Raw genomic sequence first — 16,065 nt, forward strand, 5'->3', positions numbered from 1 at the left:
TTCTTGTTTTCATAAATGAAGCAAGTTTTTGACAAAGTTCGGGACCATTTATCTTCGACAGTAGATTTCAGCTCTATTGATGAATTAAAATGTTTCCCATTTGCATAAACTCCTCTTGCTAAGTCGCCTAATAAGATCTTGACTTAGCTGGCCGTTTCAAAGTTTGTTTACTTGGAACCAATTTTTTGTACTGTTACTCGAATAGATAAATCATTGTCTTGCTGATATTTCCAACTTTTTCCAGCAATAAACTCAGCATTTGGTAAAAGATGACTTGCGAGGACATTTTGATATGCTTGTGAATTCATTTTACCTGGAAAAAACACAACTGAGCACATACCATTGTAAGTAAAGCACCCCCACGGTTATAACAGAGCCTCCACCTAATTTGCGCTTGCAAATTTTTTTTTTCTTTTACTTTTCGTAAACCATGCCAATAGTACTTCCATTCATCTGGTCTTTTCAAATTCCACTTTTCTTCAGAAAAAATTATTTGTTTCCATTGGTTATCCTAGGTCATGACTTTCTGGCTAAAGTTCAAACTCTCTATTTTGTGCCTCATTCAATAACTGAGGCTTAGCCAATTTTGCTTTATATCTTCTTCTGACAAACATTTAAGCCTGGAGTCTGAATAAGTTTCCCGGTTGAGTACTTTTCAGTTGATGCAAGTTGAAGAACTCTTCTTTCATCACTTGAGAACAAAGCTCTAGGTCTTCCACCGGTGTTATTTTTACGATAATTGTCTTTCAATCTTAAAAAAAATATTGACTACAGTCATCGATCTTCCTATTTTTTAAGCAATAGTACAGCTACTCATCCCCGTTGAAGAAAAAGCTTCAGTCAGCCCTCTTTCATGATCAGTAAACTTTTTACCTTTCGACATCTTCACAAAAAGCACCAAAACTTCAAAAAATTAATGAAAAAATTACAAGTTGAAGAGTTTCCACATTCTCATTAACTGCTGTGATACATATATTCCAGTATATGTACATCTCAGCAAAAACAACCCTGTTGTAAAAATTTCCCCGCCAAGAAAACCTTTATCTCTTCCCCACAAAAAGGAAAGCCTTCATCCTAAACCAAAAAACCCCTCAGCCTTAAAAAGTCATGATATCTAGTTTGCCCGCCAAGTATCTGCCAAACTATCATCCTCCCTGTTCTCCTCTTTCATCACACCTATTTCCGTTAGAACCTCCTCCCACCTTCAACTCCTCAGAAATATGGATAGATCCTTTAAATTGTTTATCTTGTTTGGCGGGAAGCTTTTCTAATTGAGGTGGTTGCTTGGTGAGCAAAAAGCTACCAGCCAAACTAACTAAAGCTTAAATTTTTTTTGAAAAATAATTTTAGTTAAGTTTCTTCAGTAGGGAGTAAATATTCCAGTAATTTATTCTAAAATAAAGGCTGAAGCGGAATTGCCGGCAGGGAGGGGGGATGCATGAAACAGTCTACAACATTGACACCTTTAGAGAAGGTATTTTAAAGGGATCTCAGTCTCACCACTAGAGGATAGTGTTTAGGGATATACCCAGTAAAATTTTGCCGGCACTAGAAAAAAAAAATAAAAAGGAGGGGGGAGCAGGACAAAATAACATAAAATAAAATTGTATAAGAAAATTTTAATTTATTACGTATCTTCTACAAAAGTTTTCCGAAAAAGGAACATTTTCTGAATTCCTCTACATTCTTTTCAAAAAACGGATGAAAAAAAAAAAGTCCGCAACTTTTCGTTCTAAAAGTGTGGTGGGTGAGAAAGTGTGACATATATCTGTGTTGTCTTTTCCACAGACAAGTCAACCCCGATTTTAAGATTCAGTTAATGATATTTTAATGTAACCGCTAGTGAATGAATGTGTGTGGAAAAATAGTCGTGGACATTTCCCAAATCAACCTTTTCTTTTCTGACACGTGAGACTCAAGCTCGATTTCTGTGACCCGGATGTTAGGTTTTTTGAACAAAAAGTCAGCAGCTCGGGTGATTCAAGAACTTCATATGTGGGCGATAATTATGTCGCGGACGTAACAGCATAAATAAACATACACTGCTGAACGATGGGGAGTGGCCACGACCCTTTGTACTTTTTGAAAGAATTGCGTGCTTTCTAACGATTCACTTTCACCGATTTTTCTATATTCAAATGAGACGGGGAAGGGGGAGGGAATTGTTTTTATACTGCTAAAAATATTTCGACATTCATGATTTTCTGATAGAACGGTTGGCCGTTATAGAATTGCTGTTCAGGAATACTTTTGAAATTTCGAATCCGGGGCTTCTAGATGGGAGGTCATAGGAGGTCACTGTGACCTCGCAAAAATTCCCATATTCGGTAATTGTTGTTTGACAATGGGGTGGTTTCCTTCAGTCAAAAGTACTACTTTTAGTCATTGAAATGAATAGAATGAGCAAAAAAAAAAAAAAAAAAACATGGACCCAGAAAATTTTTGTTTTCCCAACAGTTTTTTTTCGTTAATTTTTTTAAATGTCTGAATTTTCAAAAGGCGTGGTCTTGATGACGTCACAAGTGATGCACTTTGCCACATCTTTCAACTACGTTTGCACGTTATGATAATCAAGCAGCGAATTAAATATTGCCCTCTACGTTTGCTATCAACCATATCGTTGCCAATACACGTGAGTAAAGATGCGAATTTCATATTTTGCACTGTGAATGGCAACACTGAATGGCATTTCATCATTTGGGATGTCATCGGCAGAAGCCGTAAACAATGAAAGCGCTCCGATTTAAGAATTTTTTCTAAAAATATTAAACGTAAACAAATTTATCAAAAAATGGTCAGATCCTATGTTTTTAATCTTGCTCTTTCAAAAAAAAAAAAATACTTTTAAAATTTTAGAAACGACCACGTTATGCAAAATCATCATCATTTAGCAAAATTAGGAGTTCTATTCGACAAAACTATTATCATTCGACGAAATTTGGAGTTTCATTCGGCTAAACTTCGAATTCCATTCGGCAAAATTTATCAAATTGAGAATTTCCGCTCTCCTGCTCGCCTTGAATTAAACTTCGAGTTCATAGAACTCTGAGATTCCTTACAATTTGATTGGTTATATGGTCTTCGTTTGTTCTTGAACTCTATGTTGTAGTTGTCGTTTCTCTCGTAAGTTTAAATTACATTGAACATAATTTATCTCGTAAGTTTAAATTGGCACTCTTGATGAGGAAAAGGGTTTAACAGTAACAAATTAAACTTAAGTTTAATTTCTATAAGTGGGGGGTCGTAACAGAATTTAATTCTGATAGGTGGCGAAAATGCTAAATTAATAGAGTGCTTTAAAAACCAACCTCATTTCCGTCCTCGGAAGAGGATAATGATAGTTACTTCATGGAAAGGATGGTGATAAATTTTATATCTAATAAAAAGGGAATGAAAAATAATAAATTTTATAGGGGGCAGATGTGAGTGAAACAACGCTCAGCTTTATCTCATGCACTGTAAAAAAAAAAAAAAAAAAAAAAAAAAAAAACAGAGAGAGAAATTTTTGGAAAACAATGGGCAGTATCTGCCAGCAACATAGGGGAGGATGGCCCAAAGCAGGTGGTTTTCGAAGAACGCTCGAAAATTGTAGTTTTTTGGATTTTAATCGCGACAAGTTCGGTTTTAATTCGTAGCAGGGTTATTGAACTTTTAAATAAAAAGTGATTTTTTTATTATTTCAATCCCAATATTAATTTATTCTCAAACTTAACAAACATGTGAAAACCCGCTTTGCTCTACCAGGTATCCCAAAGCGGGTAAGCTTAACTAATTGTGGTTTGGTACATTTTCCAATCATGTATGAAATCATAAATGACTAAAATAGTTGACTAGCTACATACTATTATGTGAAAAAATATAAAACAGTTGTACTTATCCAATTTAAAGTCAGTACATTTGTTTATAAAACGTAAATAATAACTGAGTTAATTAATAGACTAATTAATTGTGCGATCCTTAAAAAATAACTTTTTAAAGTTATACTTATCCTATTGAAAGAGAAATTCTAAGTCAGCACACGAGTCAAGAAATTTTAAATAAATATATGATTAAATTCTATACCCGCTTTGCCAAAAGGCATGTTTTTTGTTTCAATAATTATAACCTTAAATTAATAATTTAAATGAACGAAATGTCCATCGTAGTTTATAGGTGGATAGTGTCAGAATAAGTTAATTTTATTGACAGTAAAAAAACAAATAAGCTGGTCTTCGACTAATCACAAGTTACACAACTTCATTAAAAAAAATTTATCATTTTTTTTTAAATTTTAAGCCTGGTTGCGCCATGCCTTTTCACTGCTGCTTCGCTGGGACTAATAATAACTCGGGAGTGTTTGGGTAAACACGACATATGTATTCATCGCCGCTAACACACCATGGGGGGGGGGGGGGCATACGAAGGCCTACCTGCTTTGGGCCACCCTCCCTTATATTTGGGGGGGGGGGAAACCAGGAAAAGTTTCCAGCTAAAAGTTAACAACTTTTATCAAGTTAAACAAGTCGGGAATCTTTCGGAAGAATTCAGAGACGTTCCCAATAATGTCAGTAGCCGTTTAAGAATACACCAGAAACCTTCGAAGAGCACTTACATATGTTTCGAGTAACAGCCCCTAAAACATTTTAAGAAGTATGGCCAAAGCTTCCGCCGAATTGCAAGCAAATGCCGAACACCTGATTTTCCTGAAATTCTAGCCAACACTATAGTATCTATTGACAGCAATAAGCCCTAATTTGGGGCTCAGCTATTCTGGACGAGCCGTAATTGAGCTGAAGGCGAAACTCTTAATAAAAAGGCTACAGTAAGACGGGTGCACCAAATAATGCCATGTGGGCCAATGAGGCCCATCCCTCATTTTACAATGGGCAAAAAGATCGTGATTTTATCATCACCAGAAAGCTTAACTGGTGATCAAGCGTTGTCAACAAGCAGTTTGTTATTAACAGGCAAAAATGTAGATACAGTCATTAAAAAAGAGTCTTGTCAAAAATGCCTGAACTTATTTAACATTTAAGGGGAGTCACAACCCCCTATACCGTCAATGTTAATTTTGCACAGGTTCATGTACATTTTTCTGAAAATCTGTTAAAGATACAATTATGAAATTTTTTTCACTACCTTAAGTAGACTCTTTTCTCTATATTGAAGTAAAATTTTACAGAAAGAAAGTTTAACAAGTTTCTTTAAATTCTAATGTGTAAGTCACTGTATTTTTTTCAAAAAATGCCATTTTGCAACACGAAATCTAATCACTATAAAAAGATATTTTTTGATTATGAGAAAAAATTTACTTTAGTATATGAAATTAGATGTATGGAATAGGTGATAAAAATGTCAAAGCCTAACACAATTTAGTTTCTGAGAAAAAGGAACATTAATTTTAAAAATACCATTTCGAGATATTGCAATTTAAAGGGGAAAATCATACCTTATCAAAATAGGTTTACATTTTTTTAAAGCTCATTTTAACTTTTTTTTAATATGAGCACGATCAAGAAGTTTGTAGTATTAAAAAGGTATTGAAATAGAGTTTCAAAATATATAAAAATAAAAAATCGAATTTTTGAAAGTATTTAGAGTATTGACTCCACTTAATTTTATTTCTTCGCGATTCACTGCAGCTTACTTGTATAGAAAAGCTGTTATTGTCCTAGAAAGCCTAATTTATGTAGTTGAGAAACCCAAAAAGAAAAATACCGCTGTGCACCGTCATTTTTTTCTGTTATTTGACAACCCTAGAAAAGTAGACAGTAGCCCAATAAGACCAAGATTAGCTTTAGTAGGAATGTGCAATTGTATGCCATTGGCATACACAGGCGATCTTCGACCGGCCAATGTCGGACCCATGGCCGGCCCTTCAGCCACGAGCTCGGTGTTTAACCGATCAAGCTTCCAGAATTCAATCTCTTTATAAAACAAACTAGTGGTACACGCACGGCTTTGCCCGTAATAGAAAAATTAAAAGGTTTTTTGGTTCGTCTGTATATTTACAAATAACGTGTGGTGAATTTTCTCGCCAATTGGCTTGTACCCATGTTACGGTTCCACGTTATGATAATTTCGTATCTCGCCAATTGACTTGTGCCCATGTTACGGTTCCACGTTATGATAATTTCGTAATTTACTCGTCCATCTTATCATAATTTTGTTCTTAAAATTGGAATAGAAAAAGAACCACATCGAATTTTCAAAAAATCGCTTTGAGGTGCACACCCCCATGCTACAAACTAACTTCGTGTCAAATTTCATGAAAATCGGCTGAACGGTCTAGGCGCTATGCGCGTCACAAAGATCCTGACAGACAGAGAGAGATCCGGACAGAGAGACTTTCAGCTTTATTATTAGTAAAGATAAATGAATCAGGAAAGAATAATTGTATTAAGTACATCTAGTTATGTGTTTTTAACCAAGGATAAACTCATTTTAATTTAATTAATTCAATGAAAAAGAAAAAAAAATACTTTTTTGCAAATGTCATATTTTTCATGGAATAATAAAAAGAAAGAGAGAAAACCATCGAACTTAAAAACATTTTAAACGATTCCGATTTTCAAAGAAAAAAAAGTTTTTTCATTTTTTTTTAAAATGTACCGCCATATTATAAAATTAAATTGTTTGTGGAATTCTTTTATATTATTCCTTCCAGAACTTTCTGAAGCAAGACTCAGCCACCCATTTTCAATGTCACACTTTAAAGTTAGCAGTTCATTTTTGCGTGTTTTCAAAAGATAATGAAATGTAGGAAAAAGTCAAACAAAGCATTCGAGTTCATTTTCCATCACATTATTTAACTTTCTTCTTAGGAGTGTCACAAAATAGACAGCCTTGACTCTCGATTTCAGCAACCACGTGGAAAATACCCGGTTGAGAAAGATCCTCCTAAATCAAACCAACTAAAGAAAACCTTCGCCTTATTAGAAATTTTTCGAAGTTCAAGAGAACCATTTTTCTTTCTTCACGCATCTTGATGGACAAATCAACCACAAAAAGAGATTTATTGTAAAATTGAATCTTTGCATTGAAGAAGAAAGCTACGAATAGTAAATAGGGTAAGATGAAAGTGAAACGTGCTCAGCAAAACTTTAAGGCAATTAAGAATGAAATGTATAAGTAGGTTATGAGAACCTAGTGGAGGCGTTTAGTAGAACTCTGCTTAGGCCTCCACCCTTTGGTTGGGAATTTCGAACAAACGAAGGTATAAAAGGTGAAAATCCATCTCAGGTTATTTTTGTTTCACATTGGACGACTTAGTCATTGTGTGAAAATGAAATATTTTGTGGTAAGTTTTTCAATCATATTTACAAATATTCATGTCGTACTTTTTTCTAGTGGTTTTGAAGAATATATTCTTTAGATGTTTAATATTCTCAGTTCCCGTCGAGCAACATTAAAAATTAACTTCAAATTAATAACTTACATTCGCTCTACCTATTTTAAGTATTGAAGGAATTAAGGACAAACATTTTAAAAAAGCAAAAAAAAAAGGGGGGGGGTAATTTGAAAAGAAAATCAAAAGCATTTAAAATTATTTTAAAGATAATTCTAAGTTTAAATAATCACTGAAAAATTTATGCCATTATCATGGCAGAAATAAGCTTTAGGAGTGATGGGTTAAATATTTCATCATTTTTATATTCGATCACATATCTTTATCTTTACAAATAATAAAGCTGAAAGTCTCTCTGTCTGGATGTCAGAATTATGTCTGGGTGTCTGTAGGATGTCTGGATGTCTGGATCGCTGTAACGCGCATAGCGCCTAGACCGTTCGGCCGATTTTCATGAAATTTGGCACAAAGTTAGTTTGTAGCATGGGGGTGTGCACCTCGAAGCGATTTTTTCGAAAATTCGATGTGGTTATTTTTCTATTCCAATTTCAAGAACAAAATTATCATAAGATGGGCGAGTAAATTACGAAATTATCATAACGTGGAACTGTAACATGGGTACAAGCCAATTGGCGAGAAAATTCACCATACATTACTTACGAAATTATCATAACGTGGAACCGTAACATGGGCACAAGCCAATTGGCGAGACACGAAATTAGTATAACGTGGAACCGTAACATGGGTACAAGCCAACTGGCGAGAAAATTCACCATATATTATTTGTAAATATACAGGCGAACCAAAAGACCTTTTAATTTTTCAATTACGGGCAAAGCCGTGCGGGTACCACTAGTTAGTAATATAGTAGTACTTTTTCTAAAGGACACCTACAAATAAGGGCCACCTCTATTAAAGGGAAATTTTTTCTGGTAACAGTCCTTTTTAATTAGGATCATCATGTATTTTCCTCTGAATAAGGGACACTCTACTTAAGGGACAGTTACAGAGAAAACTTACAAAAATTAAGGTATAAATGCATACAAAGAATTGAATTTACAGGAATTTAGGAATCTCAAATTCAACTAGTAGTTTTCACGTAAACGTGTACTAAAATTAACAACTGTAAAATCCTTGCTAAAATTTACATTACATGTTTTTCTTAAGCGATTTATTCAAATAGCTAACAGCCAATGGATAGTCAATCCATGAATAGTTTTGTGTAAAAAAATTCAAATGTGAGCAGTGATTGGAATTTATATTGTACTGAATTTTAAATTGAAATCCAGCTAGTCCATGTAAGGAATTACTTCAAAATAATCCATGTACACAATTTTATCACTGTCAAATATTTGATTAAATTTAAATTATTAAACGAATAAATTTAGAATTTGAATAATTTTATTTTTATTCAGTATGCATAAATCATTTTTAGCGCTTTATCTTATATGTTAATACAGTCGGACCTCCATATGTCGAAGTAGCAAATTGCCGGAAAAAAATTCGATATATAGAAATTTAGATATATAGAAACAATCTTATTTTATCCTAAAAATCTCCTAAAAACATTACAATTAAAGCTAAGTTTTATGTATGAAACCCAATTTCTAATTTATACGCGATCCATCGGATTAAATGAAAGTTAATAATTAAAAAAATAACAGAAATTACATTTTAGCGCATCATACATCTTCGTTCTTCGGCAATTCAACTTGATCCGCAATAGTAGGGGATTTTCGTTTTGACAATGTAATCGAGAGAAAAGTAAAAAAAAAAAAAAAAAATCAGTCTACTTAACTTGAATGATTTTTACTGCAGCTAAAACGACTAGGAATGATGAATCAACAGACAAAAGGGATGACTTAAAACTGATTTTACAATGTAACTGGTTACAACTAGGATATTTGAAATAAATTTGAGGGAATTTAAGAACTCCAGAACGAGCCAACGACCTATTTACTCACTCCTTAACCCCAGATTCCTTATGAGTTTCGTAGCAACCTTTAGTGAACATAAGTTGCTCCCCTAATCTTAATTTTTCATGAGACAAACAGTCTAAAGTGGAAAAAATGTCTACGAATGTCTCGAAAGAAAAAAAATCGATATATAGAGATTTTTTCGATATATAGAAATAATTTTTCTATGTAATGGACATGGTAATTTGCTGGGATTTCGATATATAGAAAATTTCGATATGTGGAAGTTCGATATATGGAGGCTTGACTGTAGTTGATGTTTTTTTATGAAATTATACTGAGTTAATATATTGTAGCCATCGTTTCATATACCTCCGAAGAAGGGACACCTCTATTTAAGGGACAAAATTTCCGTTCCCATTAGTGTCCCTTATTGAGAGGTGCTACTGTAATTAGTGTTTGATTTGAAAAGAAAATCAAAAGCATCTTAAACTATTTTTATGACACTCCCTAGTTAATTATTCACTGAAAAAACTGCATTGTGATTATGGCTGAAATAAGTTTTAGGAGTGACGTGTTTAAATATTTTGATCTTTTTGCATTTGGTCAGATATTAGAAATAACAATAGTTTAATTTGAATAAAAAACCAAAAGTAGTTCAAATTATTTTAATGATACTTCCCACTAAAGAAACTATCTTATGACTGGCTGAAATAAGCTTTAGGAGTGGCTAAATATTTTATTCGTTTCATATTTTGCCACATATTATTAATTATTAATAGTATTCTTCTAAAGAAAATACAACGTTACATGAAAATAAGAAACTAAAAATGTAGTTGTCTCGATCGATATACTAAATCAATTGTTTCTTTCGTACGATAAAAAAAAAAAAAAAAAAAAAAAAAAAAATCAGGGTAAAGATACTTTAAATTATGTTAAAATTGTAATTTGGACATACTATATCGATTTGCTGTGGCGCGATATAAGATTTCCAAAAAAGAGAACTAAAAAAATGCTGATAATGAAATTGGGAATAAGGAAGCGATAATATACAGAGCGTTCCGTTTTGACTTGCAAGACCTTTTTTTTTTGCTCAACCGTTAGTCCTGGATGTATATACTTCCAATTGCAAAAATGTTCAAAATCAGATGCAGAGTTAAGATATTGAAAGTTTGAAGTAAAAATTAAACATAAGTCAAAAATTACAAAATTTAACTTTTTATACGGACCCCATGTCTCCTAACTTATACTTAGGGAAATAATCTCCATTGAAAAACAATTCCAACACAAAAAGAGTTTGAAATTAGTACGACCAATATTCATCGAGATATGAAATGCGTGTTTTGTGACTTACACCACTTTTCACTCGCCGTCAACAACGCCTTTTGTGGGGAAATATAGCAGTTTAACACGTGTTTAAAAACTATACATGCGCATAGAATGTAGTTTTTCAAATAGTTCGAGGTTTTGTCGCGTGTTTTTGCGTACCACGGCATAAGGTTTGCATAAATATTTGAATAGCAAATTAAAAGTATAAATACCTTGATTTTCTTGCTTTGACGACCCTGTCATTCTTCTGAAAGGGCGGTTAAGTTCGAATCTCATCTTTTGTATGGTCCCTTAAAAGTTTAAACTGGAATATCTCCCTAAATTTTTGATGGCACAAGTGTCAAGTTTTTTGTGTTAGTAATATCTTTCAATGGAGATTATTTCCCTAAATACAAGTTACGGGACCTTTGGCCAGTAAAAAAAGTTAAATTTTGTATTTTTTGACTTCTTTTTATTTTCACTTCAAGCTTTCAATATCTTAACTCTGCATCTGATTTTGAACATTTTTCCAATTGGAAGTATACATCTAGGATTAACGGTTGCAAAAATAAAGGTCTTGCAGGTTTAAAATGGAACACTATATAAATTATTTGATCAAGAGGCTCATAAAATATGTTGGAAAACATGAAAAGAGAAAAAAAAATGAATTATGGAATTGCACATTAGTTTTTTGGTAGATAGATTCTGTTTTTCAACCTCCAGTAGCAGTTAAGTAATTCGAAACCAATTTATATTGTTGCGGCAACCGATTAAGTTACAATCGTTGAAATAGTCAGAAGATCACTGGTATATACAATGATATTTTTACAATGATGTTTTACAAAATCAATGATTTCAGTCAGGACTCGTTGACTTAAATCAGCTTGATCAAAAAAAAAACAAAAAAAAAAAAAAAAAAAATCACCCGGTTTAAATCGTGACTTAAATCAGCTTGGTTTGAATTACGATTTCAATCGGTTGATATTTTGTTATAAAATTGATGATTAAAATCAATTAATATGTTTTTTTTAAAGAAAATAATTTGCAACTTTTGAATAAGTTGTTTCATATGTAAAATATTTTGTATATACGATCTCAGCTTTAACTAGCACAACTGCATATAAGACCCTTTCTGTTGATCTTGTGTGTGTTTTCAATAATTTAGTGCTGATTTTTTTTTCAGTATCTTGAAATATTACTGTTATTCTTCAGAAATGAAATAAAGGACCAAAATAAAAATTTTAGCTCTTTATACTTTTTATCGCCATATTAGTGCGGTATTGCTCAATATAAGACTTTAATTGCTAAAAATATACATAGCATCGTCATGAGAAAACTAATGAACAACTAATTTTGAAACAGAGCATTCGAGACAAAACCCCTTTTTACAACACACAGATTATGACTTATTTCTGAACCTTAATATTCATCAATTTCAGAAACCATCTTAGCTTTAATATTAAACTACATGAATTTGGACTGCTTCAGATTGATTTTCAGTACTTTTCAAATTCTTTTTATCTCTCCGTTTTAAATACTTTCGAGAACTTTTGATTGCTATCACTCCCCCTCCCTCTTCCTCTCCGCACAAGTTTCTTTACTTTTGGGTTAAAAAACTTGTTCTTCTCTTTCGAAACGTTTTAGCAGCAAAGCATAGTTCAAAACAAAATTTCTTTTACGGATCACAGATTCCCCCCCCCCCATCCCAAGAGCGATGTTCCATCCCCCAAGAAACCAAGGATGTGACCCCACTCCCTTAAAAGAATAGACCTTCTAAAACGACTTCCTAAAAATTTCAACAGTTGCCTGCACTCCTTTAAAATCGAAAATGTTCACGTAAAAAAAAAAATACTTACAAAATTTAGAATACATAATCGTCATAGAAATGTTTTTTTCTATTCCATAAAGAGATTCTTTTTGTTATGTATTTACATCTTTGAAATTTTCCCTATATAGCTGTCTATATTATAATTCTCTAATAATGGTGTCGACAAGGGCACCTCAAGGAGGTCACGGAAGGTCAAAGTGACCTCCCAAAAATTTCGTTTTTCAGCAAATGTTGAGATCAGGTTGAAATTTTTAAATGCTAAAATGTCCCTTTTCATTAGATGTACTTGTGTTTGCATGCTCGTATTTTATCATTCGGCAAAACATGGGAATTCCATTCGACAAATAGAGTTTCCTTCCGCCATGACCCCATTGTAGGTGGGCACCCAGAGCCCGATCAGTCTGATATTGGACATATGACACATTTTTATTTCAGGGCCCCCTAGGGCCCGACTAAGATATTTGAAGACACTGGGCACGAAATTCCTTTTTTGCCACCCCCCTTCCCATTCCCGCTTATTCTATACAATGAATCAATAAAATATTTCGATACTTGCGTATAACCATGGTAAACTTGGTGGTACCTCATATCACAGTGTAGTTTTTACATTAAAAAAGTAGGAGATATAGTGTATGATAATTATGTAAGATGTGGTAAAATTTTGCCCGTTACAGTAAACCGTAAATATCCAAATTATCTATTATATAGCTTTTGATAGTAAATACATATTAAACTTGGAGTGGTTTTGGGATTTGCAAAAGAGAACAAATTTCTAAGGGGTATTTTTATCAACAAATAAGAGATTTTTTTCCTTGTCTTGGAATTTGCAATGATATCAATGTACTCGAAATTCTGAGTGAAATCATCATTTATTTTAAATTAGCATGATAAATTATAGGGATTTTGGGCATCCCCGAAATCAAAGAGGAGAGGCCTCCCTGTGCCCCACGTGCCCCTGCGGTAATCAGGCTCTGTGGGGACCCCTTTAGCTGCAGCCATCAGCCAAAGAAATCGCTGATCACAAAATTTTAAGAACTTTCAATGCTATTTTTTGAACATCTATGTCTTCTTTGAAATACTTCTTTGCCCCCCTCCCCCCTCATTGAAGGTTGAGAGCTCCTCCGTTAATGTTTCTTGGCAGACGGTATTTGTTAAGGAGTTCTGCACTAGATGTCAGCACTACTTTCTTCAATAGACGTGAATTTCGACTTCATAGCTCACACTGGGAGCGTATCCCGTTAGGATTACCTTTATAAGTCTGGGATTAGCCCAGAGAGTTCTGGGTTTTCTGGGCTGTCCTGGATAATGTTCACGGTTTGAGAATTTTCTGAATGGAATGGATTTTGTTTTTAAAATTTTGGACTTGAACGTTATGTATTATGTTGATTTGAAATCACGTGGTCGAATGAAGAAAAGAGAGAAAAAGTTATCAATTAAATTGTAAAATATTCCATAAATATTCATGATTCATTCGATGAACGAACATTGTTGAACAAGTTAATTCAAAAGCGAAGTGTTCGCCGTGCTCAAGGGGAGAGTTGAGGGGTTGAACGAGGCCCGTCATTTATGGGAGCCAGGAGGGTCAATTGCCTCCCTCGCCCCGTCATTGAAAAATTATTGTTTTTACATATAATTGGGCGTGTTTTTGTTGTTTTCCAATGAAATTGCATTGAGTATGAAACCGGTTTCTCTTTGTTTATCTATACAGTCAAACCTCGTTATCGCGACACCCGGATTTCAGGACACTCCGGATGTCAAGTCACTTTTTCAAAGTTCCGAACTTATGTCATATAATTTCAATGGTAAGTGGCTCCGGATTTTACGACAGCTTTTTTCGTGCAACTTCCGTTACGACGACGCTTCGAGCTGCGCAGACTGAATCAAATATTTCTTTGCAATTGAAAAATGTTAAGTAAAATAATGAAGACATCTGGAAATGTTTGTTATAGGAACTTCGGACTCTGACTAGAGATTTGACCGCGCATAACACCTCCAGAATGGTGGGGGGTGAGTATATAAGTTCTGAAAGGTACAGATTTCGGACTTTAACAAGAGGGACAATAGAAATTAATTCAAAGCAGGTGCATTGCAATACTGGTCGAGGAAAACAGCAAGACAAGAGAAAGACCATAGCTATGTTAAGCTGTAGGTGGTCACAACAAGCTTCTCCCATGAGAGAAAGAGATAAGGGGCTCCTCATTAGATTAAAAAGGGAAACACAACTCTTAAAGTGGTTAAAAGGATTAAAAAGGGAAAGGTGGGGCTTAGCCGTCAAAACCTAATTAAAATGCGGACAAAAGTGAAAAAAGTTTTGAATAGGTTTCTTTCTTGCTGGTAATTTCGTGGAAGAAGAAGTGTGACAAATGTTATTCAAAAATTTAGCAAGCATTTTATTGGAAAGTATTGTAGAATTGGAAAAAAAAGAAAAGAAAAATAATAATAATATTAAGAGGTGGTTTTTTTTTTCAATAATTTTTGTTATATTCACAAATAATTTAAACTTGCATTAGTTAAATCTAATTAAAAAATAAACAGTATTAATTTATTCATTAAATCTAATTTTATGGTTAACTAATGTTTAATTATGAATTTTTTTAACTATTCCGGTTACGACGTCGCTCCGGCTATGACGACACTTTGTTGAGAGTTCCAAAGGTGTTGTGGTAATGAGGTTCGACTGTAATTCGGGGAAACCTAACCTGGTAGCATTGTGATGGCTACTTAGATCCTAATCACAATATTACGACACTGCCAGGTTAGATGTGCCCCAACTATAGTTAAAACTACGTCTATGATGGGAAATGACAACACTACTTTTCGTTTTTAGGTGTTGCTGGTTTTGTCCTTGGCTACCGCCGCTTGGTGTATCAGCTCGACTTACTATGATCCCAATTACGGTTACGGCTCTGGTTTGAACAACTACTACAAGCCTTCATATTCTACTTACAAGCCTTATTACGAACCTGCAGTTGGATACAGACCATATCAAGGATACGATACAAGTTACGGCTATGATTATTTGCCTGCTTATTCCACTTATCAGCCTTATTACGCCTATAGACCGTTTTACAGGCCTTATTACGGCATGCTATATAATCCTTATTACTTCGGAAGCTACAAGCATGGAATTCGATATTATGGCTCTGATAAGAAATAAATAAATATCTTCGTGCTGAAGTGTAGCAGATAACTAAATAACCCATGAAATGTCTAAATTTGCGAAAAAATTGCAGACACGTGTTTCAGGGTTACAAATAGCTTCTTTTTAGATGCAGAAGAGGTGAGGTTATGGCTTTTGTCGGATGTCTTTTTATCCATAAGCTTATTTCTTTTGCAATGAAAAAGGGGTTCCTTGTAAAACCGAAACGCCCGTCTTCAATTTCTTTTTTGAATTTATGCATTCTATTCGTTGTTTTATTATCTAATATGGCTTTGATACTTGAACTGCAAACAGCTGATGTTTATTTGTTTCAGTTTAGTTGTATATGTATGATGATTTTACAGAGTTTTGTGATAATGTTGATTTATGGCATGAGAACTATCAACAATGTTTGAATCTTCTACTGAAAATTATTTGTAACATTTGCTTGTTCGCAGATTTAATTTTGGTAATGGATATTCCAAACATTTTGCAAATGTCGAAAGCAACATATATATTTAAATTAAAATATTCTAATTCATTAACG

At 33.7% G+C, this 16,065-nt stretch overlaps 1 protein-coding gene across 1 annotated transcript; it reads left to right on the forward strand.

Moving 5' to 3' along the window:
- The first annotated feature begins 7,183 nt into the window (after window positions 1–7,183).
- On the forward strand, window positions 7,184–16,065 carry LOC129221604 (adhesive plaque matrix protein-like). The gene is made up of 2 exons (XM_054856126.1): window positions 7,184–7,279; window positions 15,207–16,065. The coding sequence occupies exons 1-2, from the start codon at window positions 7,265–7,267 to the stop codon at window positions 15,534–15,536; spliced, it is 345 nt and encodes a 114-aa protein (XP_054712101.1). The 5' UTR covers window positions 7,184–7,264; the 3' UTR covers window positions 15,537–16,065.

The sequence above is a fragment of the Uloborus diversus genome, chromosome 4 (genome assembly GCF_026930045.1).
Source record: "Uloborus diversus isolate 005 chromosome 4, Udiv.v.3.1, whole genome shotgun sequence".
Classification (NCBI taxonomy): domain Eukaryota; kingdom Metazoa; phylum Arthropoda; class Arachnida; order Araneae; family Uloboridae; genus Uloborus; species Uloborus diversus.